The 16,766-nt window shown below is 42.4% G+C and overlaps 4 protein-coding genes across 5 annotated transcripts in view; 3 read left to right on the top strand and 1 right to left on the bottom strand.

The window, feature by feature from the left end:
• Positions 1–2,473, top strand: LOC6737705 (mitochondrial uncoupling protein Bmcp). Its single transcript, XM_002084501.4, has 5 exons — positions 1–273; positions 399–546; positions 1,078–1,491; positions 1,564–1,624; positions 1,681–2,473. The coding sequence occupies exons 1-5, from the start codon at positions 207–209 to the stop codon at positions 1,900–1,902; spliced, it is 912 nt and encodes a 303-aa protein (XP_002084537.1). The 5' UTR covers positions 1–206; the 3' UTR covers positions 1,903–2,473.
• Positions 2,474–2,641: 168 nt separating this feature from the next.
• Positions 2,642–6,367, top strand: LOC6737706. Its single transcript, XM_016171333.3, has 10 exons — positions 2,642–2,818; positions 2,877–3,324; positions 3,390–3,498; positions 3,570–3,693; positions 3,750–3,964; positions 4,047–4,596; positions 4,659–5,022; positions 5,078–5,484; positions 5,563–5,933; positions 5,989–6,367. Exons 1-10 carry the CDS (start codon positions 2,777–2,779, stop codon positions 6,215–6,217), a joined length of 2,859 nt encoding a protein of 952 aa, XP_016031482.1. The 5' UTR covers positions 2,642–2,776; the 3' UTR covers positions 6,218–6,367.
• A 35-nt stretch (positions 6,368–6,402) lies between these two features.
• On the top strand, positions 6,403–8,671 carry LOC6737707 (vacuole membrane protein 1). The gene has a single exon (XM_002084503.4). It carries the CDS (start codon positions 6,499–6,501, stop codon positions 7,699–7,701), a length of 1,203 nt encoding a protein of 400 aa, XP_002084539.1. The 5' UTR covers positions 6,403–6,498; the 3' UTR covers positions 7,702–8,671.
• LOC6737708 overlaps positions 7,807–16,766 on the bottom strand; it is a 32,590-nt gene continuing 23,630 nt past the window's right edge. For both annotated transcript variants that reach the window (XM_016169743.3, XM_016169744.3), the window contains exons 4-8: positions 12,071–12,215; positions 11,866–11,988; positions 11,532–11,690; positions 11,045–11,470; positions 7,807–10,962 (exon numbers count right to left, since the gene is read on the bottom strand). In XM_016169743.3, the coding sequence (XP_016031483.1) occupies positions 11,253–11,470; positions 11,532–11,690; positions 11,866–11,988; positions 12,071–12,215 (645 nt within the window). In that variant the 3' untranslated portion in view covers positions 7,807–10,962; positions 11,045–11,252. The remainder of the gene's footprint in view (positions 10,963–11,044; positions 11,471–11,531; positions 11,691–11,865; positions 11,989–12,070; positions 12,216–16,766) is intronic.

Consider the following 16,766-nt stretch of genomic DNA (forward strand, 5'->3'; position numbering starts at 1 on the left):
ACCACACTAAATTATAGCCCCCAAGTTGTTTTTGTTGTTTTTGTGTCTCTAAACTTAAGGCAACTTAAAGTATTTACGCGATGGAATCAGAATAAAACCGCTTGGTTATCTAATTCGTTGCGCAACAAAGCGGCGAGAGTGAGGCGCTTCCGTGCGGCAAGCGCAATTCGTTTCGATTCCGGACATCAACAGGTGCGGCGCCGGAAATGGGTGAAGTGAAGGATTGGCGGCCCTTCGTTTACGGCGGAGTCGCCTCAATCACGGCGGAATTTGGTAAACAACAAGTACATAGCAGGGCGTACAGCACGCCACGCCCCCTAACTGGGACGTCGGCTATATGCACTGGTAGCTGCTATCGCTGCGATCGAATCTTTGTAAACAAATTCTATTCATTGCAGGCACCTTTCCTATCGACACGACGAAGACGCGCCTCCAAATCCAAGGTCAGAAAATCGACCAAACGTTCTCGCAGCTGCGATATCGCGGCATGACCGATGCCTTTGTGAAAATCTCCCGCGAGGAGGGGCTGAGGGCCCTCTATTCCGGGTAAGAATCTGTGGGGGTTCTCCGGTTGGCACGTTGTCAAAACATGGTACCATCATGCCATTCTTATCGCGCCAAACGTGACGGTCACGTGTTCGTCCGCCGGGGAGCATAATGAGTGCACGGACAGTAGAACCTCTATATGGTGAACTAATGAGCTATTCTAAAAGTCGATAAGAATTATACTTAATAACACATCTTAGTAAGCTATTTTAATGATTGTATCAGCATAATTGCAATTTCTTTAACTTATAACTAAACAGCACAACATAAATTGCATACGTAAGGTTTCAAGCTATTGAAATTGTACTGTAGGAGGCACATATTGATAATGATTACTCACGGCCGGCCAAAAATAAATTGTTTGTTGTGGCGACACGTTTAATCAGTCGGTAAACTTTGCCCGCCAGCCAAATCATTAGCTATCTGATATTGATCCCAAGTCATAGTTCACTTCAATAGATTACATAGTCTCAAATCGATTTTTACTATGGGTTTTATTGCATTTTGATAATTCAAATAATTTTGTTATAGTATTTGGCCAGCAGTTTTGAGACAGGCGACCTATGGCACCATCAAGTTTGGAACCTACTACACCCTGAAGAAGCTGGCCAACGAACGCGGTTTGCTGACCAACGAAGACGGCAGCGAGCGTGTGTGGAGTAATATTCTGTGCGCGGCGGCGGCGGGAGCGATCTCTTCGGCAATTGCTAATCCCACGGATGTGCTGAAGGTGCGGATGCAAGTGCATGGGAAGGGACAGCACAAGGGCCTGCTGGGCTGCTTCGGTGAGATCTACAAATACGAGGGCGTTCGTGGACTGTGGCGCGGTGTGGGTCCGACGGCTCAACGGGCAGTAGTTATCGCCTCCGTTGAGCTGCCCGTCTACGACTTTTGCAAGCTGCAGTTAATGAATGCCTTCGGAGATCACGTGGCCAATCATTTCATGTAAGTGGCGTACACCAATCGCGAGCATAGTGCGCTTAAATTCCTAATTTTCTAAATTTTTCTAAATTGCAGCTCGAGCTTTATTGCCAGTCTAGGCAGTGCCATTGCCTCAACGCCAATTGATGTAATCCGGGTATGTAGAGCCTACGGGCCTGTTAAACTTGAATGCTCATCTATTCCTCCTTGCAGACGCGCCTGATGAACCAGCGCCACGTTAGCATAACTATGAATGGAGTGGTCACGGCAGCAGCCACACCAAAGCTGTATAGCGGCAGCCTCGACTGCGCTGTACAGACTATCAGGAACGAAGGACTACCCGCCCTGTACAAAGGTTTCATTCCCACCTGGGTGAGGATGGGTCCGTGGAATATCATATTTTTTATTACCTACGAACAACTTAAGAAATACTAAAGCGGGAGATGGGAACGTCCAGGGAATTCAAGTACAAGACATATTTTAGCATTCAAACCAAAAAGATCAGATCTGCTGCCGGACTTGGCTTAACTTTAAGATCGCAGTTGAAACGAAGGGGTCACTAAAGTGCCTGTCTCAGCCCATTTGATAGCCCCCTAAATACCTGCTCCAGTGTCATTTTGCCTTGGGCAAGACTAAAACAGATTGGTCGCATTTAAAATAATGTTGGCGTATTCAAGTATTTGCATTTTTGGCGATTTTCTTCACCAAAACATATAAGTTGTTGCTCTGGCATCTAAGTTGCAAAATTTGTTTTGATTTAAAGAACACTGTATTTACTTTAATTTACGCTTCTATTTTAGTTACATATGTACGTAGTGAACATGAAATATTTATAATGTAAATTTTGTATTATTAGCGCATTTCGCTTGCTCGAAGCTCAGACATTTTCGATCATTTTACATGTGCATCTTCGCTGTAAATATATGCATTTAGTAGCATATGCTACTGAATACAGAATGTACATTTATGAATATTTACTAAATAAACTGTTTGTTGGAAATCTCAACTTTGGATTTTATTTAAAAGGGTCTCCATTCGGGGAAAGGATTTAAGGTAGGTAATGAGTTCATCTTCAAACGGATACATCAGAACCTAAGAATATATAATATGAATAGTTAATTAAAGTACATGTAAAGTTTTCAAATTTTGTTTTGATGTTTTTGGCGCCAAAAATTAGTCGATATCCATTGATCAAGCTTATCGATCGATTTTGATACCATTTTCAACACTGGCACTTATCAAAACAAAACGGACGCTTATTGCAAGAAAGTTTTTTAAACTTGGCGTCAGTTTAAGTAACCGTTTTAAAATGGAATTTGTAAGCGCCATTTCGACAGTTGGTAACACGGAAGTAAGTATGTGGGATTATGCTGTTTTATGCTTTTCCGTTGACTAAATGTGGAATATAGACAGTGGCCAGGGAATTCGCCATTGCCTTTCTGCAGGCCGTAACCTCTGACCCAGATAACTGGATTGTGAAGGTGTCACACCAGTTTGTGGGCCAGTGCTTCCGCGTCCTGGGCCTCAACTTCAACGTGAGCGTCCAGGCCTTCAGCCAGACGCAAGATCATCCGTATCGCGATGCCAATCCTAACTATATCTTCGATCCGGTGCCACTGGTGATGACCGAATTGGATAAGTTCCTGGATCGCCTGCCCCGTTTGCTGGCCCAAGTAGGCGAACTGCTGGCCAAAGATTCCCAGGGCACCAAGTTCGATCAGCTCACCCAGCCGATACCCTGCTACCTCAATCTGATTCTGAAGTGGATCAAGGTGGTGCAGGCGATGTGCAGGAACATGCAGCTCAGCAACAGCACCTCCGTGGATAGATATATCTGCGAACCGCTGGCCAGAATGTGTAGGTTGTACAGTTATGCACTGAGTTCAATTCCATACAGCTGTGCTGCCTCCCACCTTTTCCAGCTTTCAGCATCCTTGGCGGACTGGCCAAATTGCTGCCCAAATATGAAAACTTTTCGGGCTTCAAGGGAATTTGCCTAGCGCTCGCCGTGGACGTTCGCTATGGCATTTTGTAAGTAAAATAAATTTATAAGGTAATATAAATTAATATTGACATTCCTGGTAATATTGATGACCGACTAGCTATCAGGAAACCTGCGATGTGGTGGTTCCGCCCATGCTGGACATTTTCCGGAAGCACTACAAAACTTTCTGTGGCCCCGAGAAATCCGCGTTGGATTTTGTATATTGCATCCTGACGGTTGTGGTAAGACTTGCTCCATTATATTTATTTGTAAATCCATTACATATTTTATTTTATAGATGTCGGACGAGGATTGCTATATTAAAGCTTACGAGTTCTTGGAGTCAATGATTAGGAAGTTTGCCGAAAGCACACAACACAGCCATCATTTGCGTTGTTTCACCAATGAACTGATTACTGTGAAATATGTTGTTCTGCAGTTTGAAACTCTTAAGGACAGCAATTCCAAACCCTTGCTCTTGGCCACTCTAAAGTATTTGATGACTCTTCAGAGGTATGCGATCATTTACCATATAATCATAATATATGCTTTAATTCTAAATGATCTGTTTCGGTTAACTGAATCTTCATTGTAGAAGTTTAGCCAGTGCAGAGTGCTTCACAAAACGTTTCCACGAGGAGCTCCTCCATCTTGTCCTGCGAATGTCAGTTTCGTCGGCGACTGTTGCTTCCATGGCAGCCAAGGTATATATTACACTATCCCAGCGACAGCACCAAGAACAGGAAATAGAACAGCACATTCTGGAAACCTACGTGAAGATCCCCCAAAATCCCAGAAAAAATATCACCTACGAACAGTTTCGAAATGAACTGACGCGCTATCTAAAGACGCTCATTCAGTATTTTCCCGCGCTACAGGAGTTCGACTTCTACGCCCGAGTGCTCACTGCTCGGAATGTTCGTATGGAATTGAGTCTTATTGCTGCGCAATGTGCAAGCATTATCTTTGAAATGCATATGGCAGAGTATACCACCCTGCCGGTGGCTCGTGACCAGGTCAACGAATTACTGCGAGTCTGGCCTCGGATTTTGAAGGCCTCATCAAAACAAAATGGCACTCGACCGCTGATCTACGGTATATATGATTTGATCGATTTTGACTCAGTAGCCGAGTGTGATGCTGAGGTAAGCTATTAAAGTATTCTAAAAGCTATATATTGAATACTTATCTATTACTTCTATTCCAGTTGCTTTTAAACTTGGAGAGCAGCTGTCTGGATAATTTTCTAAACGATGACACCATCAATGAGTCTGAATTCCAAAGGCTCTATGTGAATATATCGCGCTCTGTAGATGCAACAGGGAACATTCAGATACACACTACTACGTCGAGGGCTTTGCGAGATGAACAAGCTGCATTGCAGCTCCGGCTGGCCAACACCGACTCCCAGAGCCCAGAAATGCTGGAGCTCTTGAAGGAATATGCCTTTAGCTATATGCGCATTCATGCTGTCCTAATGGTTAATAAGCTTCATGTTCGCTATGTGGCGGACCTTTACGAAACACTCGCCAAATTTGTGCTAGAAATGCCTACACTGAATGAAAATATAAGTAAGGTATGAAGAGTATTAGAAATGAACACTTGAATAAGATTTTCGAATTTCAGCTCTTTATGGCTCCGAAAGTTTGGCTAGCATGCTGGTTCTTTTGCACGGAGATCTTAAGGATTCGGACGCCGAGATGATAGACAAGATATCTGCATTGGTAAAGCAGCTGCAAGACTTTTGCGTTTCTGAACTGAGAAAGGAAAACATAAACTTAAAAAGGGCTAAGTTTTTTGTTTGTTCTACTCTTATAATGCACATCAACCAGCTGCCATATTTAAGCCTTGACTCTGCTGCATATGACAAGATTTTGGAAGTATTAACTTCACCACCACGTGAATTACCGCCTGAATTAACTTCAAATACTTATTTTGCCGATATGCACTATATGTTTCGTCTACTCATAAAGACGGAGCAATTCGACCTTCCCACCAATCGAATATGGAAGTTACTAATGCAATACAAAATGGTAAGAGTTCCTTTTTAATGTTTTTTTTATGAAATCAAAATGATAAGTAAAACTTTGTTATCGTTTATTTAATCCTAGTCTTCAATCAAATCTTTGGACACCGAGATAGAAGAGCTTATAAATGTTTTCATAAAGTATCGGATTGAGAGCTATATCCATTATATGTCTGTAATTCAATTGCATATCTACAAAGATTCCAATGTGAACAAGAAGGGTTCCATTGCCTTGACTGCCCATCTTCGACTAATCGATATGAACTGCAGTGCTTTGGACTCCTGGCTGCTGCGTTATATAATCTTTAAAGAATCGCTTAGTCTCTTGATCAGAAACATGCGCATTAGAAGATCGGAAGTTACAAATTCAAGTCAACGAAATCGTCTTCTGCCATTGAAGTATATTCTAAATATGGTGGTCAACTTGCGCCTGGATGAAGCCCAATTTTTAAACATGTGAGTATATAATATTCAGTTGCAAGCTCTTATTAACCGGATTATTTTATTGCAGTGCTAAAATGCTGCACGTTTTGAAGGACGAGACAATTGGGCCGCAAGAGAATTCGGAAATCGAAAACTTTATTACTCAGATCAGTACATATAAATATCAGGCCGAGGATGAGCATTTGGAGGCTACAAAAAATGAGTACTTTGAGGGTAGGCTAATACCTTTGCCCGCTGGTCCATTGAATCTTTGGCAGCTTAAAACTCTTTATAATACAACAGATCTAACTGATTAAGAAATCAACATAATATATTCTCATAGACAAAACCTCTACATACTATAAATATAGTAAATTGAATGAAGAGGCTAAAGACATGTCTAATAATACCCATTTACTTTCGACAGAGCTATGAAAATTATAAAAATATCTGAATACAGAATGTTATTTTAGTAATATTAAAGAAAAACAATATCATAGTCGACTTTGCTGCTATGGGTGAATATTCTTATCAAAATCTTCTACGTTCTAGATTCAAAACACTATATATTAGTTCCTAGTGCGGAATAGAGTAAATCATGGCTGCTAGCAACGTCTCTGAAGCAGGAGAGATTTCATTGGCTGAACTGGTACAGGATCGGATGGAATGGAAGTCCCTGGTTCTTTGGCGTCGCCCTGTACAGACTTTGAAGTTTGGTGGCCTGGAGGCCGGTCATTTGTTGGTATCCTTCATCGCAAAGCTGTTGAATCTGTGGCTAGTGGGCGGTCTGCTGCTGTTGGGCATGTTTTGTTTACTGCCAGGACCTCATGCAGATTTCGTGATTTTCTGCCAGCAGAGGTTTGGATTTGCGGTTTACTGGCTGGGCCTGGGTGTGCTCTCATCTGTGGGGTTTGGCACCGGGCTGCACACCTTTCTGCTCTACCTGGGACCCCACCTGGCAGCAGTCACTCTGGCCGCCTACGAGTGCCAGACGCTGGACTTTCCCACTCCTCCGTATCCGGACTTGAAGGTCTGCCCACAGGAGCCGTACAAGCGCAATTACCCAGATGAGTGGCAAATTTTGGCAAAGGTGCGTCCGGAGGCGCTACTCTGGGGCATTGGCACTGCTCTTGGTGAGCTGCCGCCGTACTTTATGACACGTAGAGCACGGCTCTCCGGCAAGGAGTTGAATGGAGCGGAGGAGCAAAAGTTATTGGCTGAAAAGCGAAGGTGCGGAAAGCTAGGCATTTTCGACCATGCCAAGCTGTTCATGGAACGGGTGATGCGAAGAGTGGGCTTCCTGGGAATACTATTCTGCGCCAGCATACCCAATCCTCTGTTCGACCTGGCCGGCATAACGTGCGGACACTTTTTGGTGCCCTTTTGGAAGTTCTTTGTGGCCACCCTGATCGGCAAGGCGTTGGTCAAGGCCACCATACAGCAGTTGTTCGTTATCGCGTCCCTAACCGAGAGTCTAGTCGATAGGTTTGTGGTCGGTCTGGGCAAGCTACCCTATGTGGGACCTCCAATGCAGCGCATGATCAGGGAACTGCTGCGATCAACGAAACAGCAGATGCATGGAACAGTCAATTCCGATTCCCTGGCCTACCTGAGCTATCTGGTTCGGGCGTTCGAGCTGTGTGCCCTCATCATGGTCACCTGTTTCGTAGTATCCTCACTGAACTGCCTCGCACAAATCCATTGCAAGCGCAAGCAGGAGAAGAGGCGCAAGATGCGGAACCTGGAGATGATCCTCTATGCCGATACGGAGGCATCATCGTCGGAGGAGTTCAGCGTCTAAACAGCAGATACTGCTATGAAGTTAGAGATAACTAATCACTGAATTTGTAGACTTAAGTCTTGTAATGTCCTATATCCTTAATCATCAGTCAGAGAAACACTTGAATTTAACGTTTTATATTCTTTATTTTAATATAATTAGTTTCTTTTGGATTTGGGTTCTGTTTTCTGCATGGTTCTGATGTCTGATGTGTTCTGTGGATGATCTGTGTGTCTGAGTGTGTTTGATGCCATCGTAATTATTATCATTGTACAATTACATTTATATTCAACAGCAATTTAACACAAAGCTAAGCATTACTTTACGCGATCCCCTAGGCTCATTCATTCGATTTTTTTGGTTTAGTATGATCTCCCAGTTATTTCCCTCGCTGTTAGTTATGCAATCATTTTAGTTTGTATTTAACCCAAGGCAATAAATCTAGAAATTGTGATCTTTCTGTAATTGGAATGCGTGCGGTAAATGAACTGAATTGGGAAAACTCCCTAGAGGAGTTAAGAATTCGGCATTGGTTCTATGGCAAAATATTGATATTGACTAACATTTGCACTACGATTTGCTGTCCGTGGCTCTTCTGCGGATGTATACCTAATCAATCTAAGCTTTAAGTAGCCTTTAAGCCCATTGTTATCCTTCGAGGGTAGGTATCCTTGGCCCTCCCACACCAAAAATTATCCAATTTACAATCAGCGCGTACATGGATTGCCATCGAACTTAAAGTACTCGTTAGTTATCTGAATCACACATTTGTATGATCGTGTGTGGATGTAGCAGGAGACTTTAAAATGACATTTTCGGAATATTCGGTTGCTATTACTGGGGTACATACACACATGTACCATACATTTACATATACGCGTAATAATTAGAGTTAGACTAATTGCGGCAAAGTCTTTTCGAGATTGAGAGACAATAGAAGGTAGAAAATGATTCTTAACACATTGTAACACTTACACTGGGAAACGAAAAGCTCTCCCCACCATCCAACCATCCAACCATCCATCCAAACTGGCCTACTACTCGTACATATCTTATACAAATCATCGCGATCCAGCTGGGTCTACAAACTACACGGTATCGATTGCCGTGCCGATTGAATTGTATTAAGGTAAATATGTATATTTTAACTACACTCATATACGGACATGATCTATAACCGATTTTCACCAGTGGGGAGTAGGCATGCGATTACGAGTACAATTACGATTAGATATTACAATACAATCTTGCCTAAACGTTTTATTCACGCATAATTTTTTCAGTATTTCAATATTCCTGTATTGCATAAATTAGCTTTGTGGTTATTCAGTTATTAATTAGTATCATTTATTATCATCGTTTTTAAGTAATTAAGATTCATTTGTTGCCATGCATGAATGCGATTTTAGCCCATACACCATACAACATATATATCTTCTATTCAATGGTTTTTTTCATTCTCTTCTAAAATTTGACGCCTAATACAATTTGCTTATAATTTTGGTTAAAAATTCAATTTATCATAATACCATTTTCCTATAATTTATGATATAGTATAAGACGCTTGTAGTTTGTCAAATTAAAGAAGGGTTCAAAGAAAGGTGAAATTAAATTATATAAATTCAGCGAAATTTATGCCTAGAAGTTAATTAGTTAATTTAGTTTTCGGGTGTTCCGTTACTGCTAAGTACAAAACTAATTTAATTTGACTTAATCGCATTGATCAGGTTGAACGTATACCTAACGCTCTCCTCTCTTCATTTTTATATTTTAAATTATTTACTTAATTTGATATTCTTGTTTCTGGCTTAGCAAAGGATCATATATTGTAGAATTTCGTTTATTATCTGGGAAATGAAAATTTTGGGAGCCACAAAACTGTTAAACGTTTAAATTAACCCGACCTATGGAAGTATTTTGAAAGACGAACTTTAGCAGCGGAAAATTCTTACTTATTGCTTCTTAGTTTAAGTATTATTATTAAGACTTGCATCTGTATTTGTAGTATGTACGATATATTAAAAAAATATTAACGGCGGGAAGTACTACAATCGTTTTGAAGCATTTTAGTTTGGTTTTTTCTCAAGTTACTCGTACATATCATGTTTCCTCACACACATCGTCGTCAATATATAATAATAATATGATCGTTATCATTCGATTTTGTAGCAAAATGTTTCAACTCTGTTTATGGTGTTTTTTTTTTTTAGTTTGTTCAATTTTGTGTAGAATTCCATTTGGTTGATTGTAGAAAATTGTATTTCGGACACTTCTTCAGTAGGTTAAAATGCATGCCGCGACACCTTCTCAATTTGGTTGTATCAAAAGCAAAAGATTTCACTGTATTGTCCTTAATGTCTCAGAATATTTCCGTTTAGCATTGGTTTGTTTTTTCGGTTCTTTGATGAGGAATGAGTCTCTCGGCGAAATGTTTGCTTCTATCGGAGATTCTGGATGATCCCCAGTTGATCCGATGCTGATCATCGGGCAAGTGCAGACTTCCAAGTGGACGACAATGGTGAGTGGTAGGTGAAATTGTATAGATGATGACGTTGCGTTCGAAGTTTCCATTTATTATTATTTTGGTAAGTATATTGTCGACTACTTATGTACATCCCTTGTTTTTGTTGATCTTCTTGTGTCCATTTTGTGATTAGAGTTCAGCTTAAGTTTTGTAAAAACGCCCTGGCCAACAGCACTGCCAGTTGTGCATCTCAAATTTGTAAGATTCGGAAGTTGTATATTAATGACAGTTATCGGTTATCCTTGTTGAGCTTTAATACTTCTTTCGGTTTCTGTTCACAATTCAATTAAATGCTTACGATTGTTTCGCTCAAATGTGAGTTTACCTCTCTGAATCGGCGACTACATCTGATTCGTTATACAATTACTTTGGGTTATCTTAATCCGTGCTATGCCAACTAACACAAGTGTTTAATTGAAGAGCATTAATTCAAATCTAATTGCCATCTAAACATATGTAATTCTCTAAATAAATGCCAACATACTTGCACAAAATTATGATTCAGGGGGAGGAAATCTTCTGTTTTCAAGGATATTTGGATTGTGGGATCTTGTGTAGCCAGCTTGTTCTTGTATTAATCAGCTAAATCAAAATGATATATTTATAAACTATTTACAAGTGCATTGGTTATCCGACAGAACTGGCAGGTTCTGCCCAATGCGTTCGAGATTCTGCTTGGGTACGAGTAGAGATCTCTATATAATACACCCTGCGCGGTGATGTCCACACTAATTGTTGTTAATTATAGTCTTACAGTCCTGGAAAGATAAGTGAATTGATCCAATAAAATATCATAGTATATCATTTAGCATAATGACTATCACTTAAGCCTCTACTCACTTCATTTAATGCTCTGCAAATATCCATAAATTTACTTAATAAAGTACAGATTATTGTGCTCAAGTCAATCGGTCCTTCCACAGTGTTGCCTGGCCCTAGACGAACCACTCGTCCTTCTGCGCAGCGCCGACGGCGTTGGCATTGGGATGTCCAGTTCCGGCGATATTCGTCTGGCTGAGCCCGGCGGTATTGTGGGAAAGATCTTGACCTAATTGACGGAATTTGCCAAGCACCAAATGGGACGGACTTTGGTGGCCATCTTCAAGTAGTTGTGTGGAGTGCGGTGGTACCCGGATGGTCCCGCAGGGTGATGCCAGTTTCCCGACGTCGGCAGTTGGGTGTGCTCCCGCGTCAGCGTCCCGCCGACACTGATGCCGTGGTAGTGCAGATGTTTCGACGACCCGTTCGTGTCGGCCGTATGGTGCACTGAAAGAGAATCAAAAGGGTCATATATAAGTGGAAAATGATCCCATATACCAGGACCCACCTTGGAGCGCGGTGTTCTGGTTGGCGGCATTCTCATCCTGGCGCCGGCACACACAAATGGCCACTGCCACGATGAGGGCACTCAGGACGAGCAGGACACCCACGACAATGAGGACGAACCAGGTCATGTCCAGGCCAAAAACCGTGCTGCTCGTCTCATCTGAAAATTAGAAGGAAATAATAACCAATTAATGTATATTTTGTCAATAATAACCAATTAATGTATATTTTGTTAATAATAAGAAATTTAATGTATATTTTGTTAATAATAACAAATTGTTTTACAAAACTAAAGAGCATTGTTTGCAATTGCTTAAGTATATTAGGGTACTCACTCTGGCAGAGATTCTGCACGGATTCGTCGGAGTTGTCGCCGCAGTGGTTGATGCCATCGCAGAGGAGATCGGGATGGATGCAGAACTCGCGGGTGGCGCAGGTGAAATCCTTGCAGGTGTGCTCTGTAGGGAAATGGAAATGGGTATGGGTATGGGTATGGTAATGGTAACCGCAATGGAGGACTCGTCCTCCGCCAGCACTTACTGGGATCCTTCACCGACGTAATCACCAACTTGAAGCCGTTCGCATCCGTTCCCCAGCCATCGGTCACGTACTTCAGTGTCACAAAGTTCGTGCGCGTCAGGAGCGCGTTGACGGTGTTCTTTGTGTTCCGACAGGAGATGTCAATCTGCAAGCCAGGGTATCCACAAATTAGTATTTGCTGTCTAATCATCAATTACACTAACGAGCATTATTTCCCATACTAACTAAGGAATTTGCCTATGATTAATTTATAGCTTGCCATTTGTCATGGAAGAAGTACATATGTATATCAAGGTTGAAGATTAATCATATGTAATAAATGCAAGGCAAGGAAAACTAGAGCATAATTTTTCCCAGTGAATGAGCATTCAGAAGCCATTGGTGAATTGGCATCCAGGCAGCAGGAGCATGATTCAGAACAGCAAACCCGCTTAAACTGCGGGCCACGTATTGATGTGCTCTGATTCTGTGGTTAATTTCCCATCAGCAGATGTACCTGCACAGAGCACTGCATTCGGAACAATGAGAGGTGGGCTGGTGGAGGGTGTAGGTGCACTCGAGTGGCATCACATTCCGCTCCCACGACACCTGGCCTTTTGGGCCCGCATGCAAGTGTGCAACAGTCTGCGTGGCATAATGGAAATTAAGACCAATTTACACCCAGGAATTTGCATGCAACACACACACACACTGATATCATCAGATATATTATTTTATTATATATTTTCCAGATATTATGTGACCGTAATATAATATAATACAACCATATGACAGCAATTTTGTGCATTGAAGGATATTAATTGTTGAAGTGAAAGAAATACATTTTTTCCAGCGAAATATTCGCAAACTTTTCGCACACTCAGGACATTGCATTGCCTCATTGATGAGCCACAAAAGGCATTTAATTTGATTCCGCAATTAAATTGCAGAGCTTGGCAAACTTTTTCCACTGTCGTCTGCTGGTTGGTCACGTTATCGGCATCCTCATTCCCAGGCTCAGTGGCGCCCTGCCACTGCCGCAAAGTGCAAAATGATGATGATGTCGCCGCCTCCTTTGAGGTCCTTGCCACACCCCGGTGCCCCACCGCTTGGCACGTGTATGCGTCACGTCGCCTGGTTCATCACCAGGACCTCCTGCCCAATCCGACCACTTCGCCTTGCCCACCTCCCGCCCGCAGCTGTGTAAATTTGTAATGTTGTTGGCTTTGGCTCATGAAAGTTCCACTGGGGGTTCATCAACGTCCTGCCAGCATCTCCTACCCCGACATTTGTAGGCTTTGCTGTGGCTGCCTTTCTTGACACAGCAGCATGGTCTTGGTCCTGCCTCGTCCTGTGCCTCGCCCCCCCTATCATGTGTGCTGCTGCATCTTCGACGTGCCGCGCTTTGTGGCATATTTTAATTTTGTTGCAGCCCCGAAAATGCAAACTTTTGCTTGCCTCTTTTTGTGTGTGTGTGTGCTGGAAAATTTTAATTTTGGATTTTTGCGGCCACCGCCCAACTTGATGCAGTGACAACTTCTTTTGTCAAAAACTATTTACATATTCGTAAAATTGTATTCGTTCCCCCCCCCGATCTTTTGGCCTTTGCTGTGGCCGGCGTGGAGCGAATTTACATACTTTTGCCACTTTGCCACTGCCCCCGAAGTGCCAGCAAGTGGTGTAAAGTGGTCCCAACTCAAGTCGAATTCATAAATCCTGGCCATAGATCCTAGACCCCCCACCTACCGAAAAGGGCGGACAACTTACAAAGCTGCTTAGGTGGCAAATACCGCAAGTCGTCTGATTCCCAACTTCTGAATCTTCAAATATGCACAGAGGGACTGCAAAACAAGTCACTCGACAAATATATGTATCCGCCGAGGTACTTATCGCAACCATTTAGATGCCAACTGAACAGGTGAAAGGATCCTAGCAGGCTTATTAAAATATGATGCTGAAGGAAATGAGAGAAGTCTCTGCTTTTTAAGTTTTAGAGCTATAACTTTAACATAGTTGAAGAACTTTTTGAAATTAATTGGTACCAGATGGAGTAATGTTGGCTTGCTGGTTTAAATAAATTATAATAAATTTATTATATTACTGTACATAATGCGTTAAATATATTTATTGCAGTCGTATTTGGCCACAAATTAATATCGCTGTTCTTCGATTAGAGTGTCTTAATTTGACAGGCGGCACTGCATCCATCTAATGGCCGAATGAGGCGATTCCGGTGATTCAGTGCCTCATCCATTCTCGTTGTTTCGGCCATGAAGGCGTACGTGCGTGCTGACCTTGTTTGATTTAAGGTTGTGGCCCCGTCCATTCCCCTTCCCATTCCCATCCCATCCTCGTTTCTGGCCCATTGAGTGATGGCGCCTGTTGAGCTCGCTTGTTGTCCTTGTTGTGGTCCTTTTCCATCGGCGTCGCTGATTTGGCAGAACGATTTTACGATACTTTCGCTTTTATGGCCTTCCATTCGCCTGCTAACTTATTTACGATGGGTTCCCTTTCAGTGGAGCGAACCTGCTGGCAATCACTGTCCTCCTCCATGGATAATAACTGTCACATGAACACGGCATCTCGAGCACTGAGCCCTCATAATTAAGGTTAATTTTGTTGCCATCGATATTGATGTGGCTTCTTCAAGTGCTGCTCAATAATGTTCGAAGATGGCTCTTATTTTGTGGATGCAAAAACCAACAGAATTACTTTCCTTTACGACCTCGTTTGAGTTGCAATTTCAACTTGCTTCTTAGCTTTAGCTTTTGCTAGAATTTTATTTCGGAAGTTTTACCATATTTTTAATGTGCTGCTTTGGATTTAGATGAAGTCCAAAATACACTCATTGCGAAATATCGATTAAGAAGTCTTTAAGTATTGGCAGTGATCTTTAGATTACTTAATTAAAATAGGCAACTGTGCGTATACGTAATATTCTTAATCAAATCAGTGTTGCTAACATGGCGTATACTTAATGTGGATTTCTTTAAAGTTCTTCTTCTTTAAGTTCTTCAATGTTTTAGGTAGTGTTTTCATTTATTTGAAACTCTTATATTTTCAGTTATTTAAGATATGCCTTTGTGTTTTGAAAAATCCCCTTAAACAACATAGTTTTCACCCCCCAATTTGAACAGCCGTAGTGTTCGTTGCACTCAATCTTTTCCCTGGAAGATGACAGCGCTTTGGCAGTGGCCCAGTGTCACTGGCTCCGAAGTCCGGACAAGTAGCCCTAGATCCACGAGAACCTCCACTAGAACCATCAGCCAGATGGGAAATTGGGTCGCGCGCCACACAGGCGACAGAAAGCGGCTGAAACATTTTTGTTTTCAGCTTTGGCACATGCACTTTCAAGGTTTTCCCCCGAGAAAAAATCCAGATAGAGATAGAGAGTGAAAGCGGGCGGGGGGCGTGGCGCTGCCTTGGCTGGCATTTTTCTAATTTTCTAGTTGAACATTTTTTATGCATATTTTTTAGTGCCACTGTCGCAGCTTCCTTTGGCAAATAAAGGATTTGGCTTATGCGCGCTCTATTTGTGGCCACTTTCCTTGGCTCACATTGCACACAAGCCAACAGCAGTGCATTTGCCATTGCACCCAATCCAACACCACCACCACCCACCCCCGCAGACCGCATTAAATAATGCAGTGAGTGGGTGGAAAAAGGGGGGGTGGCGAATGAAAAATGGAAATTGTTGCTGATAAAATCACAGAGCTATCAGCAGAAGAAGCAGCGCCACCAGAAGCTGTTGCCGCATTGCAGCCGCAGTGGCAGCCAAACTCAGCCACCCATCCGCCCAGCCACCCACTTTTCCAACATCCTTGCTGGCTGTCATCATTGCAAATGTTGCAGCGACAAAATTATGCCTGCATGTGTGTCCGGGTATGTGGAGCATCCCATGTTGGCTGAGCGGAAGCCCCACAGGGATTGAACCTAAAATGTCAGAGGCATCAACGTGATCTGGATAATGCGGTGGCTGCGGCTGCCACGCCCCCAGATCTCCGCCTGCTACCTCCCTCCCTACCCGCAACAAATTGCACTGGATTCGTATAGCCGGCAAACCACCCAATCCACCCAAACCGCCTTCGAGTGTCGCAAACTAAGCAATGATTGGCCTTAACTATCGACATGTGATGCCAGCGCATATTTGCATATACGTAAGGATGTGCGGCGACATTGGATTCCTTAAACGTTGCTTAACCGGGATGCAGCTCCAGGGATGTGGCATGTAATCGATAGGGGAATGCATCAATGGGTTCTGCGTTCTCCCTGGCCAATTCCACGCAACATTGACAAGACATTACCAAAAACTGAGATGTAACTCAGACTAAAACTCAGCAAGGAATTGAGAGATGATCTCTACAAACAATGAATACATGGATGTGATTGAAGCTGTAAGCATTTTTTATATTTTGTTTTAAACGAACAAATATGTTATGCTAAAATGCAGAATATAAAAATGAGTTTTTTCTGCACATTTCGGCAACAACTTTTTTTTTTAGCGCAGTGCATGTATATTAGGCTATTCATGTTTTTATACACACACCTACGCGCCAGCAAATGATTCCATAATGAAAGTAGGTATGCAAATATATGTATGAATATGCGTGCTGATGGCCTGGATGGTATCTTTTCCCATCTGGGACAAATTAAATATACATTACCCGCTCCATGTAAACACATCGGTGTTTCCGATGTTTAAACAAACGAATCAAAA

Source organism: Drosophila simulans, chromosome 3L (genome assembly GCF_016746395.2).
Source record: "Drosophila simulans strain w501 chromosome 3L, Prin_Dsim_3.1, whole genome shotgun sequence".
Lineage (NCBI taxonomy): Eukaryota > Metazoa > Arthropoda > Insecta > Diptera > Drosophilidae > Drosophila > Drosophila simulans.